General features: G+C 41.4%; 1 protein-coding gene across 1 annotated transcript in view; it reads right to left on the bottom strand.

Moving 5' to 3' along the window:
* LOC135217567 (cytosolic Fe-S cluster assembly factor nubp1-like) overlaps positions 1–25,009 on the bottom strand; it is a 184,004-nt gene that overhangs the window by 5,730 nt on the left and 153,265 nt on the right. Inside the window, exons 6-8 of the mRNA XM_064253536.1 lie at positions 23,373–23,527; positions 22,557–22,667; positions 17,323–17,509 (exon numbers count right to left, since the gene is read on the bottom strand). Of these exons, the coding sequence (XP_064109606.1) occupies positions 17,323–17,509; positions 22,557–22,667; positions 23,373–23,527 (453 nt within the window). The remainder of the gene's footprint in view (positions 1–17,322; positions 17,510–22,556; positions 22,668–23,372; positions 23,528–25,009) is intronic.

The following is a 25,009-nucleotide window of genomic DNA, read 5'->3' as shown; positions in this document are numbered from 1 at the left end:
TTGTAGATCTAAGGAGACCATCCAATCTCCTGGACGAAGAGCCGCAAGAACCGATTTTGATGTTTCCATAGAGAACTTTGTGTTCTCTACAAATCGGTTCAATGCGCTCACATCCAGGACCGGTCTCCACACTCCCGAGGATTTCGGAACCAGAAAAAGACGGTTGTAGAATCCTCGGGAATGCGGATCCCGAACCAATTCGATGGCCTCCTTTTGCAACATCTGTTCTACCAGTTGCAATAATGCTTCTTTCTTGGCAGGGTCCCTGTATTGGGCTGACAGTTCCCTCGGGTTCGTTGTCAAGGGAGGCCTGTCTTGAAAGGGGATCATATATCCCTTCGTTACCACTGAAAGGGACCATATTTCTGCCTCTCTCAAGAGTCCATTCTTCGGAAAATTTCTGAAGTCTGGCTCCTACCGGTGCTTGAAGGACTGGTGTCTCATTTTGCTTTCTTGATAGGTCTGAATGAAGACCTACCTCTCTTCTGTATTCCTCTCTTCTTAAAGGAGGGTCTAGCAGAGGAGCTCCCTCGAAAGGGCTGTTGAGGAGTACGATTCTCTCTCCTAACAGGAACCGAAGTCCTTGATTTCTTTGCAGATTGGGCCAAGAGATCTTGCGTGGCCTTTTCTGTCAAAGAATGAGAAATGTCCTTCACTAGTTGTGCAGGAAACAATTGGTCCGAAAGAGGAGCATAAAGAAGAGATGACCTCTGAATGGGAGTAACTGCTTTCGTCAGAAAGGAACTAAATAAGACTCTCTTCTTCAGAATTCCAGTTCCAAAAAGCGAGGCCACCTCTCCTGATCCATCTTGAACCGCTTTGTCCATGCAGGACAGTACACTATAAAGGACTTCTGGGCTAAGAGATTCATTCTCTTGAGTCTTCTTGGCCAACACCCCAAGGGACCAGTCTAAGAAGTTAAAAACTTCTAAGACATTAAACAATCCCTTGAGGAGATGGTCCATCTCAGAAGTCTCCCATGTGATCTTTGCCGATGACAAGGCTTGTCTCCTTGACGAATCCACCAGATTCGAAAAATCTGCTTCGGCAGTGGTAGGGAGAGCTAGACCCAGTGATTCGCCCGTCTCGTACCAAATTCCCTTCTTTCCTGATAGTTTGGAAGGAGGGCAGGCAAAGACTGTCTTCCCCGCCTTCTCCTTGGATTTAAACCAATTTCCTACGAATCGGAGAGCCTTATTCATGGAAATGGTTGGCTTCATTTTAACGAAAGATGATGGCTTTGAGACCTTCGTACTTGTAAATAAAGACCTCGGAGAAGGAGGAGCAGTAGGGCTTAAAGAGTCCCCAAACTCTTGAAGTAAGAGGACTGCCAGCGTCTTGTAATCTGACAAGCCTGGAGACGAGTGGTCTTCCGAGTCCGATACTTCTTCCAAATCCAACTCCATTTCCGAAGAGGATTGTTTATTTTCAATAGGAGACGGGTCTCTTGCAACATCTGCCCCACTCTCGCAAGAACGACGGCCGCCTGTGCGGCAACTTGCGTCCCTACGAGAGATAGGTTGATCCTGCAACACGACCTTATCCTTCTCCTGGCAAGAGCGACAGCCGCCTGTGCGGCACCTTTCTCTCCTGTCAGAGGAAGGATGTCCTCTCCTATCGGTTTCCACGGAACCACCCATATCCTGACAAGGGCTACGGCCGCCTGTGCGGCACCTAGATTCCCTGTCAGGTAAAGGTTTATCCTTCCGAAAGCTAGACAAAACCTCTTGGCTTAATTGTCTTTTGGAAGAAGTCCGTATCTTTTGGCGCCTGGATGGCGCTTCTGGCTCATTGCTCTTGGTTGGCGCTTGTGGCTCATTGTGCCAGGTTGGCGCTCGTGGCTCCTAGCGCCAGGCTGGCGCTTCTGGCGCATTCGGCAGGGTGGCACTTCTGGCGCATTGCGCCAGGCTGGCGCTTCTGGCGCATCTGACGCTTCTGGCGCTTCTGGCTCTTCTGACTCATATAGAGCTTCTAGCGCATCTGGCGCATTGCGCCAGGTTGGCGCTTTTGGCGCATTCTTCATACTCATCCGAGTAGAATCCGCAACTTTTACGTCCGTTTCTTCTTTCCTTCCCTTCGTTCTCTTTATCGGAAGGAAAGAGTCCTTTCTTCTGGGAGTCTCCTTCGTAAAAACTCCTACTAAAGCGGAGAGCTGCTCCTGTACATTCAGTAGAATTTTCGCAGCAGCATTCTCTTTCTCCTTTCCCGATTCAGGTGAAGGAGGTCTAGAATAGGAAGGTGACTCCGATTTACATTTAGGAATTAATTTGCTTTTCTTCCTTTCACATGGAGATCCATCGGAGAAAAGCTCAGGGCTTGAATTCAAAGTTGGAGCCTTCCAACTCCTTTTTAAGGGGCGTGACAATTCATCAGAGCTCCAGCCCCTTACATTAGGTGAAGAATCTGAAGACGAAAAACACTGTTTTAGGATGCTTTTTCGGTAGTGATCCTTGGCAGTTCGGGTCGTCACAGAATCTGCCGAGGGGACGCCTGATCGGTGGGGTACACATTCATCACAGGTGTTAGATATTGAACATTCATTGATATTGAGCATTCATTCATTCTACACCCCTTACAAACTGTGTGAGGATCTACCGAAGCTTTCGGTAGCCTCACCATGCATCCCTCATTTACACACTGTCTTCTAACCGTAAAGCTAGAATCCGACATTATTAGAAATATCCAAAAACCAAGTCCAAATAACAGTCCACGAAAGAGTATGCCAAACCAAAGATCCAATACGTCACCAAAATAACCGGCTTAGAAGATCAATAGCGATGAAAAAACACGAAAATCAAATCAGGAGTAACAACAACAATGTTGCTGTCACGGCCGATAGAGAAAATCTGTCTTAGAAAACGGGAATGATTCCTATTCCCGCCACCAGCGGCGGGGCGGTAGATCACCTGACCTACCTGTAGAGTGTGCCGCAAAATTCGAATTTCTATCGGGGACGACGGAGTCTATAGCTAAGTATATATCTGACAGGTAAGTTGAATGCATAAAATAATTATTTTGAACCGAACCGTTAACTAAATAGTCACTTAACACTGCTAACGACTAGTTTAGTTTGCATAAAATGTGGCCAAATACTTTTCATAATATGCTAAATAGTCTATTAAGATCTAATACATTGGAGTAGAGTAACTTATAAAGATCTAATATATGCAATGGCAAAAATTCCAGAGGATTTTATTTCACTCCTGTCACTAAAACTATGTATATAAGATTGAACTTAATCATCCTTGTTCAAATACTGTTCTCATAGTTTTGTGCTTCATTCTTTGTCTCACTCATAAGTCAAACTGAATCGAGACATGCCATTTGATTAGTGATCTTTCCCTCATCTTCTGTCAATCCTTTCTTTCTCTCTTTGAATTCCTTGTCTTTTCTATTGGTACTGTTTCATCTGCTCTTCTGTTTAGTTCGAGGAGTCTCCTTCTCCTTGTAACACCTATTTGGCTAACTTTTCTTTATCTTCATTTTGTGAAAATCAGTAATCCTCAAGATGCACTCTTCAGTGACTATTTTCCAGCTTTGGAATATTGCTGCTGATGTTCATCTGCATTCCTTCATACTATGCAATTTTTAAAATGCCAAGCTAGCACTTCATTTTGGAAACATTTTAATATAGGTACCTTTAGTCCCCCTTATAGACTGGAGGCACTTAAAGTGTGGCCTACACTGCATGATGCAGACAGTACAGAAGGTTCTTAGAAGTTCCTTATGCTTAGCTTCTTTGCTTTCTGCCGATTACTTTTCATTCTTCCTTTAGTCTCTCCTTACTTAGACGACATCTAACCTCATTAGCCCTACACTATTCCATTTTCAATTTTCATCCATAAACAAATCCTTTAGGTGGGCACTGTAGGTCAATATTATTATGACATGCTTATCCCCTTAAACTACTTTATAATATCCTTCTTTTAGTGTTTTTAGGGTTCTCCTGGCACCCCCGGAAAAAGTAGAGTAAAATTAGTAAGGGAGGATTAAAAAGCTGCCAATTTCCTGTAAAATTCGTTTATACAAATTTTCTCTTCATTTCAAATTATGCTCTTTCATAAACATGAATGTGTATATAAATGTAAATCAAATGTGTTCTATTCATACAGCCCTCTTATTTCTATGTACTACTGTAGGTCTGTCATTATTCCAGTTACACATAAATAAGCAATGAAAAGCTCCTTAACCCTTTGTCTTATAACACCATGGGCAAACCAATGTGTGCAGAAGTTGAATTGCCACAGTCATGGAAAAATTCCAACTTAGTCTTTCACTCAATGTTTGCATAGGGGAAGTAAAGGGACGTGAGCAAATAACATACCATCACAGCAACTCGGGCAGCCAGTCAGGTTTTAGTTGTATGGGCAAAATGTTATGCTTAAAAGAATTTGCCAAGAGGAATGATGAAAATTTGTGTTACTTAAAGTTATTATGTATGAAGAGTTGCAAATACAACAAATTCTTAATCTATTTGTATTTTTCATAGCTTGCAAACCTTCTACCACCAGCTGGAAACCGGTTAAAACAATAAAAAAATTGTAAAGCAAGGAGTCTGGGGCATCTGGCAACTCATGTGTATACGAGGTGGAAGTTGGTCACTGACTGGGCTTGGGACCTTGTGATGCGTCAATCTTTCTTAGATCACCTTGAAGAGTAGTCTTGCTTTTGTGCTCTCATTCTCAAGCCGGTTTATTTGTTAGCCTGTGATTTATTTGTGTTTTGCTTTCCATGTGTGTGTACCTGCTTGTCTTTTATCATGGATTCCACCAAGAGCTCTAAGCCCTCTCAACGCATGTGTCCAGGCATTCCAAGATTCCCATGTTCAAGATTTTTGGCGTCTTCCATTACTGACCCCCATACCACTTGCAATATGTGCCATTCCAATTTTTGTACTATAAGTAACCCTTGCCCTGAGTGTTGTTCTTGGCCTGTGTCGTAGTGGAAGGCTATCTACAAGAGGGAGCACCGTAGAGTATCTACTTGCCCTTCTTGGGAAGTTTTCTTGCTTCCCCAAGTGGACAGTTCTGTGTCCCCTTCTTCCAGAAATTTTCCCTCTGTACTTTTGATGCCCTGTCTCCTTTCTTTTCTTCCATTGATTCATCTTTGGAAGTATCAGGAGTTGCACAGGATGATTTTGTGTATAACGTGGCCCCCTCTCGTGGAAGCTAATCTCCCTCCTGGGAGGGAGGAGGCGACTCCATCTTCTTCCTTTGTTTTAGATACAGAATTGCACAAGATGGCACCCTGATTATCTATCAGTTTAGTCAATGTTATTTTATTTCTATTTTCTGTATTGGTGAAATATGGGCAATGTTCAATGTATGGGAAACGTGTTTGATTTTAGAAAATGTCTCGATGTATTTAAGTTGTATTGTGACATCATAGAAGACAAGATGGCGGCAGCGTAAGGTGGAGAAGTACACAATAACAGAGTGCAGAAGAGGACGCACAGACCAGGTGTTTGGTAGGGCAGGAAAGAGTTCTCTGCCTTATGGGAGTTTGTGGGTTGTAAGTCATGTTGTGGTGTTGTTCACACTCTTACGGTGGATTATACTGTGACCAAGGAACATGAACAGGTGGGTAGATTGCATGCTTGTGGCATTTAGGAAAGATTAGGTTAGGAGTAAATTCAAACCAGTAGCAGAGCGTGGCTGATTAAAGAAGGTCAGATCAGATAGTGAACAAAGGGAGATAAGTTGTAGAAGGGATTGTCCAAGATTTAGCCGGATACAAGATGAGTACAAAGGATGGAGAGGGACAAGTCGAAGATTGGCTAGTGGTGTGTGTAAAAGTGAAATACCTGGGGATAGAGATAAGAATGAGCTAAAAAGGGAAAACCCTAGAGGTCACAGAAGGAACAGATAGAAATGAACTTACCGGTACTGAGGGTTCAAAGATAATCCTATCCAAATAAGATGAAGGTTATCTAAACGATGCTAATGCAGAATTACTGTAAATGAAAAAACTTTTAAAATAGCAAGAGAATCTAGTGAAAACACGAGCGATTTTATAATTAGGTATGAAATGGCAGAATCAGAGTGTAACAGAGTGAGGGGAAAAGCATGCTTGAAGGAGAAACTAAAGGTTTTCATGTACTATTGGAAAAAGCAAATCTTATAGAAAATAAAAAACAAATGGTATTAGCAGCGTGTGGTCAAAGAAAGTTGCAATATAAAAGTGTTACAGATCATGAAAAGAATATTTGAGGGATTAGGGAATAAAGAGGAATGGGAATGGTGGGGGTCAGAGGGCAATGCAAAAGCTGGGAGAGAAGAAAAAAACCAGAGATATTGGGGAAAATGAAACTGAGGTGGGGGTGGAAGAAATCCTATAAGTAAAGAAGGGAAATAACATTATATGCAATATGCAAATCTGAAACAAAATGACAAATTTTTAATCAATTTGTATTTTTCATAGCTAACAAACCTGATTTCTTAACATGAGGATTACTTTCCAAGCACAAGCTGGCAACCAGTTAACACAATCAAAGATTATAAAGCAAGGAATCTTTGAGATCAGGCAACTCCTGTGCGTACGAGGTGATAGTTGGTCAGAGACCGAGCACTGGACCTCATGACGCTTGTCTTTTCCCCAACCCAGGAAATATAATACATAAAAGAGTGAGCGGGGTGCTAGAGGTGGGCAGTTAAACGTTAAGACCTCAGGTTTGTTAGCTAAGAAAAATACAAATTGATTAAAAATTTGTCATTTGTTCATATGCAGAACAAACCTTCGGTCTTAACAATAGGATAGACCTATACTTGGAGGGAAGTACAAGTATCCTAAACCAGCTGGGAGTTAACTTTAAGATAGCAACGTAAGGCTCTGACAGGACATAGCAAGAGCTCTTGCAGGTCATTGTTTACAAAGTCATTCAAAGATGGAATGGAAAAAGAGGCAAATCTATTGTCATGCACCGAGGGATTCTGGATCTTGGCAACAAATTCTGGGACAAACTCGAAGGTCACAGACCCCCAACCCCTGGTATGTTTCACATCATATCTTAGGCCATGAAGCTTCCCAAACCTTTTCGAAGAAGTCAAGGCCAACATGAAAAATTGTCTTCAGTGTCAAATCCCTGTCTGATGATCAACGCAAGGGCTCAAATGGAGCTTGAGTGAGACTTCTCAGGACAAGTGAAACATCCAATGCTGGAGGCTTGAGTTCCCTTGGAGAACAGGTCTGCTTGAATCCCCTGAAAAACAAGAAGATCTCCCAAGATGAAGAGATGTCCATGCTTTTCAGACGTAACATCAAACCTAATGCTGCTCTGTAGCCCCCTGATAGCAGAAACAGAAAGGCCTTTCTCATCCCTGAGGAAGATAAAAAAAATCTCTTATACACTGAACAGAGGTTTTGAGTGAAGAGAAACCCTGTTGATGACACCAATCACAGTAGACTCCCCATTTCCCCTGGTAAACTGCTGAAGAGGACTTCCTGAGGTAACTGGACATACGTCCCACTGCCCCCTGAGAAAAACCCCTTGCTCGGAGGAGATACTTGATAGTCTCCATCTGTGAAGAGACAGGGATTCTACTGACTGGTGAAACCTTTCAACATGAGGCTGGCAAAGAAGCTCTGCCATGGGGGAATCTCTTGGAACCTCTGACAGAAGGGACAAAAGGTCCAAAAACCGTTATGCTTGCAGCCACAGTAGAACTATCAAAGTCATCCTGAGATTTCGAGAACTCATTACCCTGCTCAGAACTTGACGAGTCAGGCAAAACAGTGGGAAGGCGTACACCTCCAGGTTGTCCCAAGGGTGTTGAAAGGTGTCCTCCCCTAGAGCAAGAGGATTTGGAATCACCGAACAGAAAACTTCCAGCTTCCTGTTGAAGTGAGCTGAGAAGAGGTCTAGCATAGGCCTCCCCCAAACCTGAAAGAGCCTATCTGCCACAACCTGATGCAGAGACCACTCCATGCTCAGAATTTGGTCCCAACGACTCAGCCTGTCGGCGACCACATTTCTCTTGCCTGGAATGTATCTGACAGAGAGCTCCACTGAGTTGTTAACTGCCCACTGCCCACTGGTGTAACTCGACCGTCAACGAATGGAGGTGACAAGACAGTAGAGCCCTGTTTGTTCACATAGGTGATGGCCGTGGTGTTGTCGGACATCAGAACCACCGAATGACCCTCTACCTTCTCTCGAAACTCTCTCAGACCCCGAAAAGTTGCCTCCAACTCCAAAACGTTGATGTATAGCAGCTTGTCTTTCGTATCCCAAATGCCTCTGACTGTGATAGAGGCATCTGAAAACAGAAGTCTGGAGGGGTAGACGCACAGAGATACCCACTGAGAGATTCTAGTCATCCAACCACCAATGAAGGTCTTGCCTCACCTCTTCGGACAGAGGAGCTCTGTGAAGAGGGGAATCTCCTGCCAGGGACCAGAAGTCTTTTAATCTCCATTGTATAGACCGAAGATGAAGACGCCCATGAGGGATCAGCTTCTCCAGAGGAGACAAAATCCCCAGAAGGACCTGCCACTGGTGAATTGGCTGTTCTGGTTGTCATAGGAACTTGCGTGCCACTAACTACAACTTCTCCAACCTCTGGTCCAATGGAAAAACTCGATGCTGCTGTATCTATTACCATATGTAGATAAAGAGCTTTCCGGCTGGGAACAAGATTCAACTTCTTTAAGTTTACTCTTATGCCTAGTTCCTGACAAAACTGAAGAAGACAATCTCTGTCCAGCAGCATTTTCTCCTTGGAGCTTGCTAAGACCAGCCAGTCATCGAGGTACCTCAACAGGCGAATTCCTCGATGTTGAGACGAGGACAAAGACCCTTGTGAACACCTGAGGGGATGTGGTCAACCTGAAGCACAGGACCTGGAACTTTTATATCTGCTCTCCCAGAGAGAAGCGAAGGGTGAATAGAGATCTTGAAGTACATCCTTTGATCTATTGACAGCAAGTTGTTGTCACTTACTGCTACTAACACTGTCCATGGCATCTTCATCTTGAACCTTGTCTTCCTGACAAAATGATTTAAAGTGGAAAGGTCGATTACCAGTCTCCAGTCGCCTGTCGCTTTTGTTACTAGGAAAATGTGACTGTAAAACCCTGGAGAAGGATGCTTTACTTCCTCTATCGCACCCATGTTCAGGATTTTTAACTCTCCCTCCAGAAGAGCTAATACTTCAGGGAGTTGTGTGAGCATACGTCTGATTGAGAAAGGGTCTGTCTGAGAGGGGAGGAGAGAAGATGAATGGTAGTAGATATTCCACCTGCAGAACATCTACCACCCATTTCTCCACTCCATAACTTTGCCACTTGGCCCACTGGCCTGCCAGGCATTCCCCTACTCGTGACAAAGGAGAGGGACAGGCGCCCACTCTATTGACGACCCCCTCTGCCCCTTCCTCTAGATCCCCTCCCAGGTTTGCAGGGGCATGATTGAAAGGGATGCTGCTGCTTGCTAGACTTAGCCTGAGAGGGGAACTGAGAGACCACTGCCAAAGCTGAACCCTTAGGGGATTTAACGAGCAAAAATCTTCTTACCTGTCACTGAAGAGGAGGAGGAGGCAGACATCGTGAACATCCCTCCGACTTGGATACCACCTGATGAACTAACCTGTCCTTAGTATCTGCCCGTCGTCGGTCAATTGTATTCTCTAATTCAGTCCTCGGGAACAGAAACTGCGAATCAAGAAGATCCCCATTCCTGAGCACGGATAGACTCAAGAGTCCACTGAACTTGCCACCTTGGACAAAGCTGCGTCTCTCCTGGCTAGGAGGAGGTTGGCCCACAAGTTTGCACTAAGGTGGGCCAGGTAAGAAAACGCTTTACCACCGGACTGCTATAGTCTAGTGAGTGTGGATGACATCACTAAACCTCCTACAGACCTTTCCAAAGCAATTTTGGCTATCGAGGAGGACAAGTCAAGCCATGAGACTGTCTGGAAGATGGAAGCCACTGTAGTCTCCATAGCTAAGGTCTCTTGTGATGACAAGGAAGGACCTTCCGACCTAACTTGCTCTAGGGTTAGACTAGGTTTAAGCCGGATCATGTCCGGGTTAAGGTGACAAGGCATCAAATGAACTACAGGCAGTCCCCGGGTTACGATGGGGGTTCTGTTCTTGAGATGCGTCGTAATCCGAAAATCGTTGTAAGCCGGAACATCATAAAAAATCCTAAGAAAACCTTACTTTTAATGCTTTGGGTGCATTGAAAACCATGTAAACTGCATTCTTATTGTATTTTTCATCAAAAAACCTTTGAATATTGATTATTTTGCATTTTTTGTGTCATATTTCTTCTGCCAAATCAGCGTTGTAGGCGTCGTAACCCTGGAACATGCGCCATAATCCTGGAAATAATTTCTGATGAATATATAATTGAAAAGCGCCTTAACCTTGGAATGTCATAAGCCGAACCTGTCGTAACCCGGGGACTGCCTGTACATTAGTTGAGTAGTATTTCCTATGCCGCACACGAGAGGAGGAAGAAAGTTGGAAGACCCCTTGGAATGTAGAGAACCTTCTCGGTCCAACACCAAAGTGTTCGCACGTTGTGAGAAGGACTGAGTGTGACCCGACAGGGGAAGTTCGAAAGAAGTCCTAGGATCCTGACTGGCACCCAGCAAGGCCTCTATGCAAGTAGGGGTGATAGAAGACTGAGCTTGCGTCCTACACTCAAGATTGTTGAACTCACGAATGACATCAACAACCTCTGCAAAGGAAGACAAAAACTCTTGAGTGTCTCCCTCCTGCTCCAGTAACGGTGACTGACGTGAAGAAGAAGGCTTGGCAGCATCGTCCTCCTTTTGCAACAGCACTGATGAAGCTTCCCAAGGGAGCCTAATATTCTGGACATTATTGGTATGAGGGAAGTCTTTAAAACTCAAAGACACTGTGACTGAAGGTTCCCGAGCGTCATCATGCAACGGCACTTGTGTACGGTCTCGGTTCGAACTGCATACAGGCTCGTGTAAATAACCACGTACACCATTGCTGAAACGATCATGTACATGTATGTCAGGCGAAACATGTACGCGTTCATGAGAGGAATCACGTACGTGGCTGTGTGACAGGAGTAAACGTCTCACGAGCACGGTCCCAAGACAAGGAACGCTGCCGAGGAGAGCTACTTGAAGGTGATTGACTCTTAAGGTGAAGGCCTCTTCCAAGAGAACGAGGAACACATCTGTGGGCCAGGGAAGCCTCACGTTCCCTACTGTCAACCAGTCTTGTCGAGTGAAGAATACTTAAAACACAACTTGGACCACATCCGTCTCTGCAACTTTTGACCTTTTAAACAGTGCCTTATCTTCCTTACGCCGTTGAACTGGGACCAGAACAGATAAAGAGGGAGTACCTCCAAAATCATCAGCACATACATGCAAGGATGAGACACGACCGCGTATGGAAGGTGAAGACTCAACACTTATACTGACATGAACACGTCCATGAGGAGAGACACGGCTGTGAAGAGAGGATGACGATGCATTACCAGCACACACATGACACACACTACCATGTAACGAAGAGGAGGATGCCTCCGTTTCACGAGCTAAATGTTAACTTCACAAACATGAACCTGCAATGGAGAAGCAAGACCCTTCGGGGCAGCCGGCGAAGCACCCCTCTCACTTGCATGAACATGGACGTGTATGGGGGAAACACTGTCGTGAGAGGCAGAAGGTGATGCATCCCTCCGCTCGCAGAAGAAACAAACCACAAAGTCCTTGATCCTCCAACGTCTGACATGATGAACAGGCAGTGATGGAGAAGAAGCAGGAGGAGATAAATCTCCTTCCCTACGAGATCTCTTTGAAGCAGAAGGTGGAGAAGAGATCTTATGTTTACGATCCGTCTTCTTCGCAAAATAGAGTCCAGCCTCTTGAAGACCGCTTGAAACAACGCCTCGGATGGCTCAGCGAGAGAGGACGATGATGTCATAGTGATGGGAGGATGAGTGGCTGCTGCATCCGATGTCATAGGCTGAGAGGGTGCTGGGAGTGACGTCACAACATCTCTACGACCAGCGCTAGTTGATGGCCTCACTGGTGGAGCGATAAGGCGCAACCCAGAGACTGTAGGTGAGGCTCCACAATATGGCAGCACCCAAGAGCCAACGTAGAGGAGTCCAGGGGGAGGCGGGAGAGCAATGGGGGCTGGAGGGGGGTATGAGCCTCCAAAAAATGCGACAACAGTCCATCCAAGGAAGGTGAACCCTGTAGCCCAAGCAACGCCCAGACCGCTGCCATCTTGGATGACTTCAAACCTAAAACTAAGGAATTAGATGATGCAGCCACCTCCCTCTTGGGAAGATAATTGGAACCTGAGGGAGAGGGGGATACATTAAACATAACATCACCCTGTGGCACTCCCGATACTTCCATCGACGAATCAATGGAATAAAAGGAAGGTGACATGGGAACACTAGAACTAGCCACAGGAAGACCGATCGAGGGAGAGGGAGCAGCCGAATCATCCAGACAAGGCGAAGAAAATCCCTCCCAAGAAGGAATGGTCAAAACTCTGTCAAGTTCCCTCTTCCTATAAAACACCCTCTGCTATGACTTAGGCCAGGAACGACATTCCGGGCAGGGGTTCGTAACTATAAAAATATTTGGTCTGTACCTACTGCATGTCGTAAGTGGATCCGTAGCTGTAGACGCTAAAGCCTTGAGCATGGAAAACCCTGAATGCCCAGGCACATATGTTGATGATGCCGTGAAGACTCGGAGGAAGCCATAATAAACAATCACACACAACACACTGAAAGAAAGAACACAGGCACAAAACAACCGGCTTGGAAGGAGAGCAAAGCGCAAGTGTCTACTCCCCAAGGCGGTTAAGGAAAAGACTGAAGCGTCACGAGGCCCGGTGCGTGGTCTCTGACTAACTATCACCGGAGTTGCCAGATCTCACAGATTCCTTGCTTTACAATCTTTGATTGTGTTAACTGGTTACCAGCTGGAGCTCGGAAAGTAATCCTATTGTTAAGACCGAAGGTTTGTTCCGCATATGAACAAAAAGAAAATCAGCAGAAAACAGAAACTGGGCCAGAAGAACAAGTTTACATAGATGTTAGGAAAATAGAGGAAGAGTCTTAGGAAGAGGCTGATGCAGTTTTAGACAGGATGTAAATAGACAGTTTTTAGAGGTATTGTGACTCGACAGTTTGTGGGGAATTGTGACTAGCATACATTGTCATGGGTTTGAGTCAGGAAGAGTTGAGGAGAATGAAGGATACTAGAACAGTCTAATAAAGTATTCAATTTTGGTGAGTATCCATATAGTCAAAAGGAGTAATGGAAATACCAGTGATATTGAAAAACAAAGTTTTATTTGAAGACAGATATTTTGCAGGGTGATGTACCATGGCTAATAGGTAAGAAAACCTTGAGTAAAATGGGTATGACCATAAATTTGAAAGAAAATTGTTATAATAGAAGTATCAGGGGAAATGAAGGTATACATAGTTAAGAGAAGACAAACAGGGTCACTCAAGATCACCAATATTGAGGAGGAAGGTAGAAGAAGAATTATTGCTGGAGGGTTGGAACGGAAAGAATCTGAGGAAAATTAAAGATGCAGTGGTGAAGTTACATCTACAGTTTGGTCACAGAAGCACAGTGGATTGATGGTTTGAAAGAGAAAGAAAAGGAGGAAATAAAAAAAGTTGCTAACAGACTTGATTGTAAGTTGTGAGGTATGTAAAAGATACAAAAGAAACACAGCTACAATGGATGCGGGAGAGATAGAAGAAAATTTTAGGTAATGGTGGATATGGCAATGAAGTATTGTCAGGTTTTTTGGATAAAGATAAGAAACCAGAAACTATTATAAAGGCACTTTTTGACAGTTGGTTTGCTATATTTGGTGCGCCTTCCAAAATATTGTCAAACAATGGGGATAAGTTCAAAATGAAAAAGTAAGGAGGATGGCAGAGACAGAATATGAAAGTATTAGCCACAGCATCGGAATCTCCATGGAGCAACAGATTCAAGTGAAACGAGCGCAGGCATAATCAAAGAAAGTTTAAGAATGATGATAGAGGATGAGGAAGTGGATTGGTCCATTGCATTAAGATGGGTAGTGAGTGCTAGGAACTGCTTAGTAAATAATGGTGGTTTCTCTCCTAACCAATTAGTAGCATATGGAAAAACCTTTCCTTGCCTAATTTATTAGGAGAAGGGAGTTCAAGTCCTGGTGATATGTGGGCAATGTTCAATGTATGGGAAACATGTTTGATTTAAAAAAATGTTTTGATGTATTTGAGTTGTGTTGTGACGTCACAGAAGATGAGATGGCGGCGGCATGGGGTGGAAAAGTAAAAAATAACAAAGCGTGCAAAGGATGACGCACGGACCTTGTGTTTGGTAGTGCAGGAAAGAGCTCTCTGTTTTATAGGAGTTTGTGGGTTGTAAGTCATGTTGTGGTGTTGTTCAAAGTCTTAAGCTGGATTATACTGGGACCGAGAAACGTGAACAGGTGGGTAGATTACACATTTGTGGCATATAGGAAAGCTTAGGCTACAAAAATATTCAAATGCCCTCCTTGGATGACTTATTGTTACATTTTATTTCTTCTCACGATACTCCTCCGGTCCCCCCGCCGGTCCCCACTCTTCCAAGTCTCCACTACTTTGGCTCTCATGTGCTGCCGCCTAGCGGGACACCATCAACAACTATGACGTTTGCTGGGCTGCCTCTTATCTCCCCGCCAGTGAGACCACTGAATCGAGCTACCATTCCGAATGCCGTGATGCCACTTCCAGCATCCTCTCAACCTATAAATAATGTCATCACAGTCGCTTGCTGAGCCATCAGAAATGTTCCTTTAAGTGGTGGTGGATCGGCTGGTCTCTGTTTTTAGCGAGAGGTATCCTATAATTTCTAGCAAGAAGTGTCGTAGAAGGAGAGCTCCTTCCCCTCTGCCATCTCCTTCTTGATCTCAGATCAGACGGAGGATTCAGGACTTTATTGCTTCGTCTTCTGGGAGTAAGAAGAGTGTTTCGCTGTCTTCCCAGCACAAATGTGTCTCATTTGGTCACGTAAGAGTATGTGCTCCAGTTCATGATGACCTTCACTCTCCCCAGTCTTCAAAATGATTCTCTGCTGCCTTAGCCTGCTTGAGTTAGCCATAAGGATGATAAGGCTCTGATCAAGAGGTCGAAGGTGCCTATGACTCAGGCCGCTGGTCCTGCACCTTCTAGGAGTTCTCCTCTCCCAGAGACTGTTGATTCTCCTGTTCTGCCTCTCAACGAATGTGTTCGTAGTGGGAATTGTGAGGCTGTGGACGGTCATGGACACGAGGCGGTTTGGGTCTGTGGACGTGTTTCTCAGCCTAGTAGGGCTTCTTCGTCTCTGTGTGATGGGAGGGCCAGACTCTCTCCTGTGTCCAAGAGGCCTAGGCTTTCAGGTTCTCATTCCCCAAGGAGTTCCCACTTGTGTCGTTCACCTTCCAGAGTTGGCGACCTTCCTCGAGGCTAGTCTCCTCCACCATGACATTCTCTATTGCATTGTACGTACTTTATCTCGCGACAGTGTACGTGAGTCACTACATGGTCGTGTGTGTGTTTCATCGCACAAGCGTGTATGTGGTTTGTCACACAAGTGTGTACATGGTTTGGCTCAAGGCCATGTATGTGATTCATTACTTGACCATGTTTCTGAGCCCTTTTTCTGAGGATCTTCCGTTGTACAAGGTCCTAGTCCTGTTGGTGCAGGGTGTGATGTCTGGCTTCCTAGGGAAACCTTTCCAGTATCCTTAGGGAAGGATGAGAATCCTTCTAGGCCTTCTGCTTTGCATTGTCACTCTCCTTTGCTGGAGTCAGAGGAGGGGGAGAGTCAAGTTTCTGCCTTCTTCTTCAGAAGTTATTGATCTCAATCATGAGCTCAATAATCTTCAGGGGTAGGACACAGACTCAGTCTTCTATGACCACTAAAGGCATAAAGGCCTTGCTCAGTCTGTGGCAGGACACTAGAGCTTTGTTAAAGCTTCCTTGTTCTGGGCATGCTCAATTCATTTTGCAGCATATCAATGCTTTGGTCTTGGGGTCAGGATGGCTCCCTGCGCTCCAATAGGTCATCTAAGCTTCTCCCTCCTCTTGTGCGCCATAGGAAATATTATTCTACTAATGTAGTTCAATTGATGCCTCGTTATCTTAATTCAGACATAAGCCATCTAAAGCCTGGCTTGACCCTGGATCAGGTAAGGGCTGAGGGCCCTTCATTGACTTCTCAAGAGGCCTTTACTCTGGAGTCTATTACTTATTCTTTCTTCCAGACAGTGCTGTGGCTGGACTTATTCAATGCAAAATTAATGGAATAAGTACACTTATCTGAGTGGTATATTTTTGGTGTTAGCCTAGGAAGCTGTGAACATGTCTATCAGTAGTAAACAAATGCAACTCTGGAAGCGCATGTTTGTTATTCAAAAAGTTAATCTTTTTACCTTTATTTTGATATATAATTATGCAAACTTAAAAAAAGTTCCTGTTTATCAGATATTATTTTATTTCAATCTTATAGCTATAGCACACAACCACAACCTCCAGGGTTAAATTGGCAAAATAATGGTTAGTAATGGGTGACATCTACCCTGGCAGAACAAACACCAATCACAATTTGAACGCATCAGTAGTTCTCATTCTGCCAGCATACTAGTAAGAGGGGCATGGGGTAGGGGAGACCTTATGTATAATTAAGAGGTTTTTATTTATTGGGTAAATAATTTTGTGTCAACTTCTGACATTCTTCCCTGACATCTCATAAAACTACATATCTTTTCTGAGTTTATGAAAGAGGGTATTAAATCATCTAAGTCTATGGTATCTACTGTAAAATACTTGAATTAATTTTAATATACTGAAAGATATGATATGCACCGAGAACATGGGTATGAAAAATTAGTGTAAGTAAAACAATGTCCTTAGTTACTGGTAGAGATCCAAAGTGCTCAGTGGGATGCTATAGGCAAGATTCAAGTGTGAATTCAGTGCTATGTATTGAATATAATAAAACAAATGGCATCACAGGAGATGTCTGGGATAACAAAGTTTAAAATGGGTAAAAGTCACAGAATGTATAAAAAGAGGTAATGGTCAACTGATGGAGGTGGAGAATTACAGTGGAGAGTAGATTTTGGAGGAGGTATACCATTTCTGTGAAGTTATTACTGAAAGGACAGTGAGGTAAAAATAGCTTATCCTGAGTGGTAAGACTGTAGGAACATTGTTAAATAAAAGCAGCTCATTGGTAAAGAAAATATTTATGATGCTCATATGAAGACTGGTGCTTTTCTAAAAGGGGGAAAGAAGGGGATTTTCCAAGAAAATTAAAGAAATTCTAAGATGCTTACGCTGTGCTACTTCCTTGTATACTACAGTTGCTGGTGAATCTGGTACTTCAGTCAAGAAATTCTCTCCATGGTCGCATGCTTTTGCAATCCTTGGATCCAGTGGCAGCCTTCCCAACAATGGTAGGTTAAAATCAGCTGCAAGTTGCTGTCCACCTCCAGTCGTTGGTGGAAATATTTCTGTTTCAGTCTGAAGAAAAATTCATAAATTAAGAGATGTATTTCTTTAAACTACTTCACTGCTAATATAAATCCCTATAACAATGCTACAAGAAAGAAAAACTGGAAAAGTCAAACTTTTATCAAAATAATAATTCTAATTAGCCTATTAAACAAGAAATCACTAAAATGGCCTCCCGATACTTCCTGCGACAAATCAATGGAAGAAAAGGAAGGAGACAGGCACGACGCTACTATGGGAGGTGAATACTGCAGGAGACGAAGCATCGGGAAGAGGCGAAAAACCTTCCCATGACGGAAGAGTCGAATCCCTTCGATGCTCCCTCTTGCTATAAAACTACTTCCACTGCTCTTTAGGCCATGCCCGGCATTCCGTGCAAGGATTCGTTATAGTACAAAAACTAGAATGGCACCTGCTACACATGATGTGGGGATCGGTTGCCGTCGAAGCCAAAAAATGAGAACACGGAAAACCTGGAATTCCGGGGTACACACGTTGACAAGGCCGAAAAGGAGCAGAAGAAGTCATAATATCAGCCACACACACACACACAAACTAAACACAAACGAAATGGGCAATGAACCGGGTAAAGGCCGAGAGAGGTCAACCACGACTCTCACCAAGGCGGTTAAAGAAAAGACTGACGTGGTGGTGAAGGTGCATGGTCCTTGACCACTCTTCACCCGATCTGCGCATGCATTGCCAGATATCACAAGATTCATTGCTTTCATATGCTTTTTAACCGGATCCAGCAAGGTGCTAGAAATTATCCTATTGTTAAGACCACAGTTTTGTTCGCATATGAAAAAATAAGCAACAAAGAAGTACTGGTACCTTATCATGAAAATAACCGGTACCTAGTGTGAAAATTACCATGACAAATGTGTCATAAATAAAAAAAAATACATATGCAGTTGCTTTTTGAACCCAGTTAAAAATAATCTAAAAATAGTAATTTAAACTTTATGTAATTCTTTAATGAAAATTGAAGAGCATGAGATTCTATCAAGCTTAGTGAAACGTCAAGAACTCTTGGCCTGGGTCAAATTTAATGCCCACTGACACTCAGGGAAAGGATGCCTAACATTCCAAAGTATGGGAAGGGAGAATGAAAACCGCAAGGGCAAACATAGGGAGAAAAGAAGATTGTTAGGTTGCTGCAAAGAATTCCTTAAGGGAGCAGTGCTGCATGAGTGCTGTCAGTTAATGGCTATAAACAAAAAAAAGCTATAAAATCTTGCATGGATGTGTATTAAACCTAGGCTTCATGTTTTACACAATTGTAAAATACTTAATATGCCACCCATGTGTGGATGTGTGTTAGATAACTGATAACTAATATGAATTACACATAAATTCCTTCATCAATGCCTCACTTAATAACCATCTTAGCTGAGAAGTTTCATTAGCAAACAATAATTGATTGATAGTCTCCCTCACTCTCCACCAACAAATTCATAAACACCACTGTCTAAACTCAAACAGTGAAGTATAGCATCCAGAAAAGCCAGTAATGTACTTTTGAAACCCTAGATGTGCTGAATAATTCAGGCATTCTTACTGCTGTCCGGCTGAAACAAAATTCTGACATTTCATCATTTATCCAGTCCTTCCTCAGCATTCTTACTAAATATTCTTCTTTTTTTAGTATTGGCACCATCTTAGTAAAAACATCTTATGGTGGATCAACTTGGCAGAATATGTTCACCTTGAGCAACAAGTTTGATAATCAGTATCTTATGAAAATCCTGCTACCTTTGGCATTAACTCACTAGTCGGCAGAAACAAATGACAGGACTTCATGGCAACTGCCTGATAGTGACAGGCCTCACAGAAGACATGGATACATGAGCTTTGGCAAAGAACTGGAATGCATGCACCGGCAATGCAAACAAATAGCCTATAGTGACTAAGGTTACCTAACAAAGTTGACAACTGGTATTAAGCTGTGATATTTGTGTACAAATGCAAAAAAGAAAATAAAGCAGAGAACTAGTTAATATTCTGCTTCATGAAACAGACATCTTTTTTCTCAGCAAAAACTTCAGTATTTTGTAAGTGATCTTTAAAAAATCCACTTAATAAGTGTTACAGATCTGAATAATAACCATACATATATTTTTTATGGTTTTGAATGGCTCAATAGAGTATTCTATTTTTCCATACGCAATTTTTTGTAACCAAGAAAAATGCAAGACAATTCATTGGAAGAAAAGAACTTATGACTTCAAAAGTTGTCATTGTATGTCACACCTATTATCTAAAGTTCTACTCTCCAGAAGACACCTGTAATAGTGGATAGCATAGGCTTCCTTACATTTTGATAAAAACATAGAGAAATTTAAAGAGATTGTGGCTAAATTTCACTGATAATTCTGAACTCTCAGCTTCTATTGCTAAATTTTTCCCAATCGTGCCATACTTCACAAAAATACAACTTCCTCTGCATATCAAATCCTTGTGTCATGGAGGTAAACAATGACTAAACAATCACAGGAATTCTAATATGATAGCACTAAATTATTGTTATATCAATAGTGCCTCAAAAATTATCATCTCTCCGCACTTCCATTGGCAAAACAATTTGAATCGTCAATTTTCTGTATTCAACAATAAAGCCTGGATAACTTCAACAACACTTGGTAACATTCCATTATCTAGCAAATTCGATTAACTTTTGGCATCTTACTAGTACAATGCCTTATCGTGGAGAAAGTAACCACACTATTTGATCCTCTTCATGTAAATTTAACTTTCTATTAAGAAAATGGTTGTCTTAAGTAAATACTGTACTATACGTAATAACACAAAAAATTATAAAAAGCGCTTTCATTTCAATTAAATAGTTGAAGTTCACAATATGACACAGAGTAATTCTAAACCTATCTGAAATAATCTCTAGTACATACTAGTATGAAGAAATGATAAGATATGTATACATATAGGTAAATACAGATGATAGTATTAATGGCATTGCTGAAACATTTTTCCCCTTTCTTGATGTTACTAGCCTCCCCCAAATAAGATTACTGTGTTGCCCTCTTGTTCCTGAATAATGGCAAAGGCGATCAGACAATTATTAAAAGATAATACTAAAACATTCAGAGCCTGCACCCCAAACCCATTATGACAATTCCTCTACCATGAATAATGATCTCACCCTTATGCCAGCGCTCAACATCCTTAATACAAGAAATGGTATTTTGGCAATGTTACTGATAAAAATAATCATAAATTTTAAATAGCATGGAATTAAGAAATCCTTACCACCACTGCCTACATTTTTCTGACTTTTACAGTTGGCTCTTGATATCTGGGTTTCCTATCTGCAGATTCTGACAAGTGTGGATCAAAAATACTTAGAAACAGCAACAAGATCCACAAAGCAAAACTTGACTCTGCTGTGTGCCAAGCACTATATGGAATCCATGTGAGTGACATGATCTGAAGGATATTTTTTTTACAGAATCCTCTTCTTCAGTCTCCCTCCAGCAACAACTAATTCTAAATTGTTTGCTGAACTGTTTGCCACTCACTCCATTGGTTGCTATTTGTGCTATGTATCCCTTTGTTTCTGTGACAATGCTCTCTCAAATACCAGTTAAATTGTCAAAACAATCTCTCAAATGGTAAGTGTGTGTTTAAGTATGAGATCTCTCTCAGAAAACAAGTCTAGACTCGATAAAAAATGGTATGTCCTTTGCTGAAGTGGACCATAAGTTAAATAAGAAGGAACCGGGCATTCACACAATACCTGAGAAGAAAACAGAAACATTACCATCCCATATTGGATATCAAGAGAGAAGAACCATGGTTTTAGTGGTGGAAAAAGTGAGAAAAAAGAATCTTACCTCACTGAGATCCAATTTTGATGGGATAAGTTTTGATGGAGAACATAAACACATTTGTTATATTTTCCAGATCTAACCGCTAGGTATCGGTTTACAAGGATTAATTCAAACAAATTACAGATGGTTAACTAAGATTGCCAGGCAAAGCTGTATGATATTCTGCTAATTATGAAAATCTTAGTATAATATACTAGAAGCTATAACAAAATGCAGAAGCTTCAGATATAATTCTAAAGTTTGTAAAAAATACAAAAGACACTTATTCAACAATTCACTTGCCTTGTGTGAAAGTATTGTATGCCATACACTGATTAATATAAATGAACTCATCAAGCAGTAGAGTATTTACACACAATACAGATTATTATATAAAAAAGTATAAATTTATAAATGTTGGAGCAAAGAAACTTGTTACTTTATTACTGACACATACTATACAGTTAAGCTTTCAATGTGTGTGTCTGCACTGAACATGAAGAGAATTTTTTGTCATTCTGTAATTACAGTATAACAATGATTAGCATGATATTTAACAGTTTTAAGTACTACACGTATAATGGAGATGATTTAAAGTATAGAAATGTATACCTGGAAGATGTGCAATGCCACTTCAAATGTGATTATCATCCAATGATTCTGGGATCTCCAAGCTAACTATACTATTGCTCTATGCATACTGCATGATGTGTTCATTTATAGTAATTACAGTACTAGTGCATACAGTACATTCAAACAGCATTTTCCAAGTTTATTTATTGTATAAGATCTTTTTTGTATATTTGAAATACATTACAATATCATCTGAAGCTTCTGGATTGTGTTGTCATAGGTTCCAGCAAACTGTAAGATTTTCACAATTAGCTAAATACTGTATCACACAACTATATTTGGCAATTTTAGTTAACCACCAGCAATTTAAATTAACTTTGATATCATTATTATATTTATTAAAACATGCAGTTTAACAGACCACTGTGGCTTTGTCATGAACAGTAACAACATGGCTACTGTATCTATGAACAGTGACACCAATGTAGTAAAAATAGAATGGCATTACCTGTAAACACGAACAAATTCTTCTTAACATAGTGTTTCCAAACTTATCACTTCATTCTACACTATTCTCTCACTCACCCAATACAGTTCAACTGTAAAGCAACTTGTTATTACATTTAAAGAAAAATATTTGTATAATTGTCACATACCTTACACTTTGGGCACACAAATGCAGTCATATTTTCTACAATACCAATTATTGGTATATTAACTTTCCTGCAAAAAGTTATTTCTTTGCGGACATCCAGAAGTGCAACTTCCTAAAAAATGGGGGAAAATATGAAATTTAAGGAAATGGTTAAACTCAAAAATTTTATTTTCTTTAGCTCTGAAAATATAAGTATAGAAATATCAACAAATTTAAATGACTTCAAACACACTGCCATTGTGAAATGCATTTGAATGAATCAATACATCAATATGATTTTAAGTACATTAGTTCCCTTTCTAAGGAAAAAAGTAAAACTAGTTGTAGTTGCAGTACATCAAAACAAGTAAAACAAACAATGATCTAGTTAAAATCTACTTGGCCTTTAGCAATAACACTTTAAATATTAAGAAATTTAGATTTTTAAGGAGTAATGATCAATTAGTCCCGACAAAATACCTGTACATATAAGCTTACCCACTAACGTAACTAAGGGGGTTGGGGTTTGGCACTGTCCGAGGGGGTGGCAGTCTGGCATCTTTTGAGCAAGTCTGGTCTGGCATAATTCTTGATTTTCTAGCATATTTCATCTGATTGGAACACTGAACAGCAAATTCACTTCTAACAAAGCTCGCAGATTCCATTGTAAATCTGCTATGTTGTTTTTGTTTTAACTTTATGAAATAAAATAAATTCTCACCACTTTAGTACTTAAAATATTAGCACCACTAACGCTAGTTATGCCACTGAGCTTGCCTATTTTCAGGACACTGCAGCTTTTGCCTACAACATACAGTATAACACTTTTCAGACTTACCTGTGGTGTTGTAACAATAATAGCAGCTACTGGAGGGGCAGCTGATAAATACTGAACAATGCTTAGATGTTCATCACTTGTGCCAGGAGGTGTGTCAATAACCATATAATCTAAAGTACCCCAATCAACATCACGTAGAAACTGTTTGATCATACCTGCAAATATGACTAATGAGAGATTTTCATTCTGAAAGAACCATGCTATAAGTTTTTAATTTAATGCAGCTAAATACAAAAATAAAATTCAATCAACATGAATTTGACAATTCTCATTTTTGTAAATTTTGAAAGAATAAATAATTAATATGCAATACAATCAGACCTCAGAAAAAAGGATCAATAGCTGAATTTTAAAGATAAAAATAATCATATGGAGCAACAATGTCCTACTATAGCACTAATTACCATATTTCAAATCAAGAAAAAATATCAGTAACCCAAATTTAGGAGTCATTTAGTGCTGCAAGAAGATTCAGTAAATAAGAGGTAAATATGGTTAACTATTCAGGCGGTCCCCGGGTTACGACGGGTCCGGCTTACGACGTTCCGAGGTTACGACGCTTTTTCTTAAATATTCATTGAAAAATCCGCCCTGGGTTACGACGCTTGTTCCGAGGTTACGACGCTGACGCTAACGACGCTCTGAGTTTACAACGCTTTTAAAAAACACATATTATGATAAGATAAGAATCCTTTATAGTTTAGCACAGTTTCTCTCTCTCTCTCTCTCTCTCTTTGTATTTTCCAAGAAAATAATCACTATAATTTTCTCTCTCTCTCTCTCTCTCTCTCTCTCTCTCTCTCTCTCTCTCTCTCTCCTCTCTCTCTCTACTACAAAGATGTATGTTTTTTAGTATGATAAATAAATGATTTACTATTTTCAAATATTAATATTAATTTATACAGCAATAATATCAATTCATTAAAGAAAATACCATAGTGAATTAGTAAGATTTTAGCTTATATTTAAAAAATTATCGAAGAATGAAGGAAATCCCAGTCTTCTCTGTTGAAGGAAATCCCAGTCTTCTCTGTAACCTTTCCAGGTACTAAAACTGTCAGATATATCATGTTCTGTGACAGCCAAAAGGGGGGAGAGCTGGGGGAGAGCTGCAGTGTTGTAATCAGTGGTCCTGACATTTTCCCCCTCTCTCTCTCTCTCTCTCTCTCTCTCTCTCTCTCTCTCTCTCTCTCTCTCTCTCTCATTTACTGAGACTCGAGATTTTTTATGTACTTGTGTAAGAATTACATTATATATAAACCAGTGACCTGGGGTCATGGCATTAGGAGGGTTCTACGTGACCAAAGCACACCTTAGATTATGCTATGCGTTGTCTGCAGTAGCCTGATCTAGCTCAAAGCTTTGTCAACATTTTTATGTTATGATAACTTTGCACAACAACTTCCATGGGAAGAGGTTGACCTGTTAACCTACGCCGGAAACTTGTAACTTCCGAGCCGGCAGACTACGTATGTGTTTTTAATATGAATTGCTTAGATAGCTAATGTTCCGCTATCGACGCGAGCTTTAGAATGGCAGTTTCACGCCAACAGTCAAACTATCGGTCGTCCGACCGAGCTGCATCTCCTAGTATGGAGTTACAGAATAAAGTTGTTAACTTGTTCAACTAGCCTGTT

Source organism: Macrobrachium nipponense, chromosome 19 (genome assembly GCF_015104395.2).
Source record: "Macrobrachium nipponense isolate FS-2020 chromosome 19, ASM1510439v2, whole genome shotgun sequence".
In the NCBI taxonomy this organism is placed as follows: domain Eukaryota; kingdom Metazoa; phylum Arthropoda; class Malacostraca; order Decapoda; family Palaemonidae; genus Macrobrachium; species Macrobrachium nipponense.
Note: the sequence above shows the minus strand (reverse complement) of the source record. Positions and strands in the feature narration are given on the sequence as shown.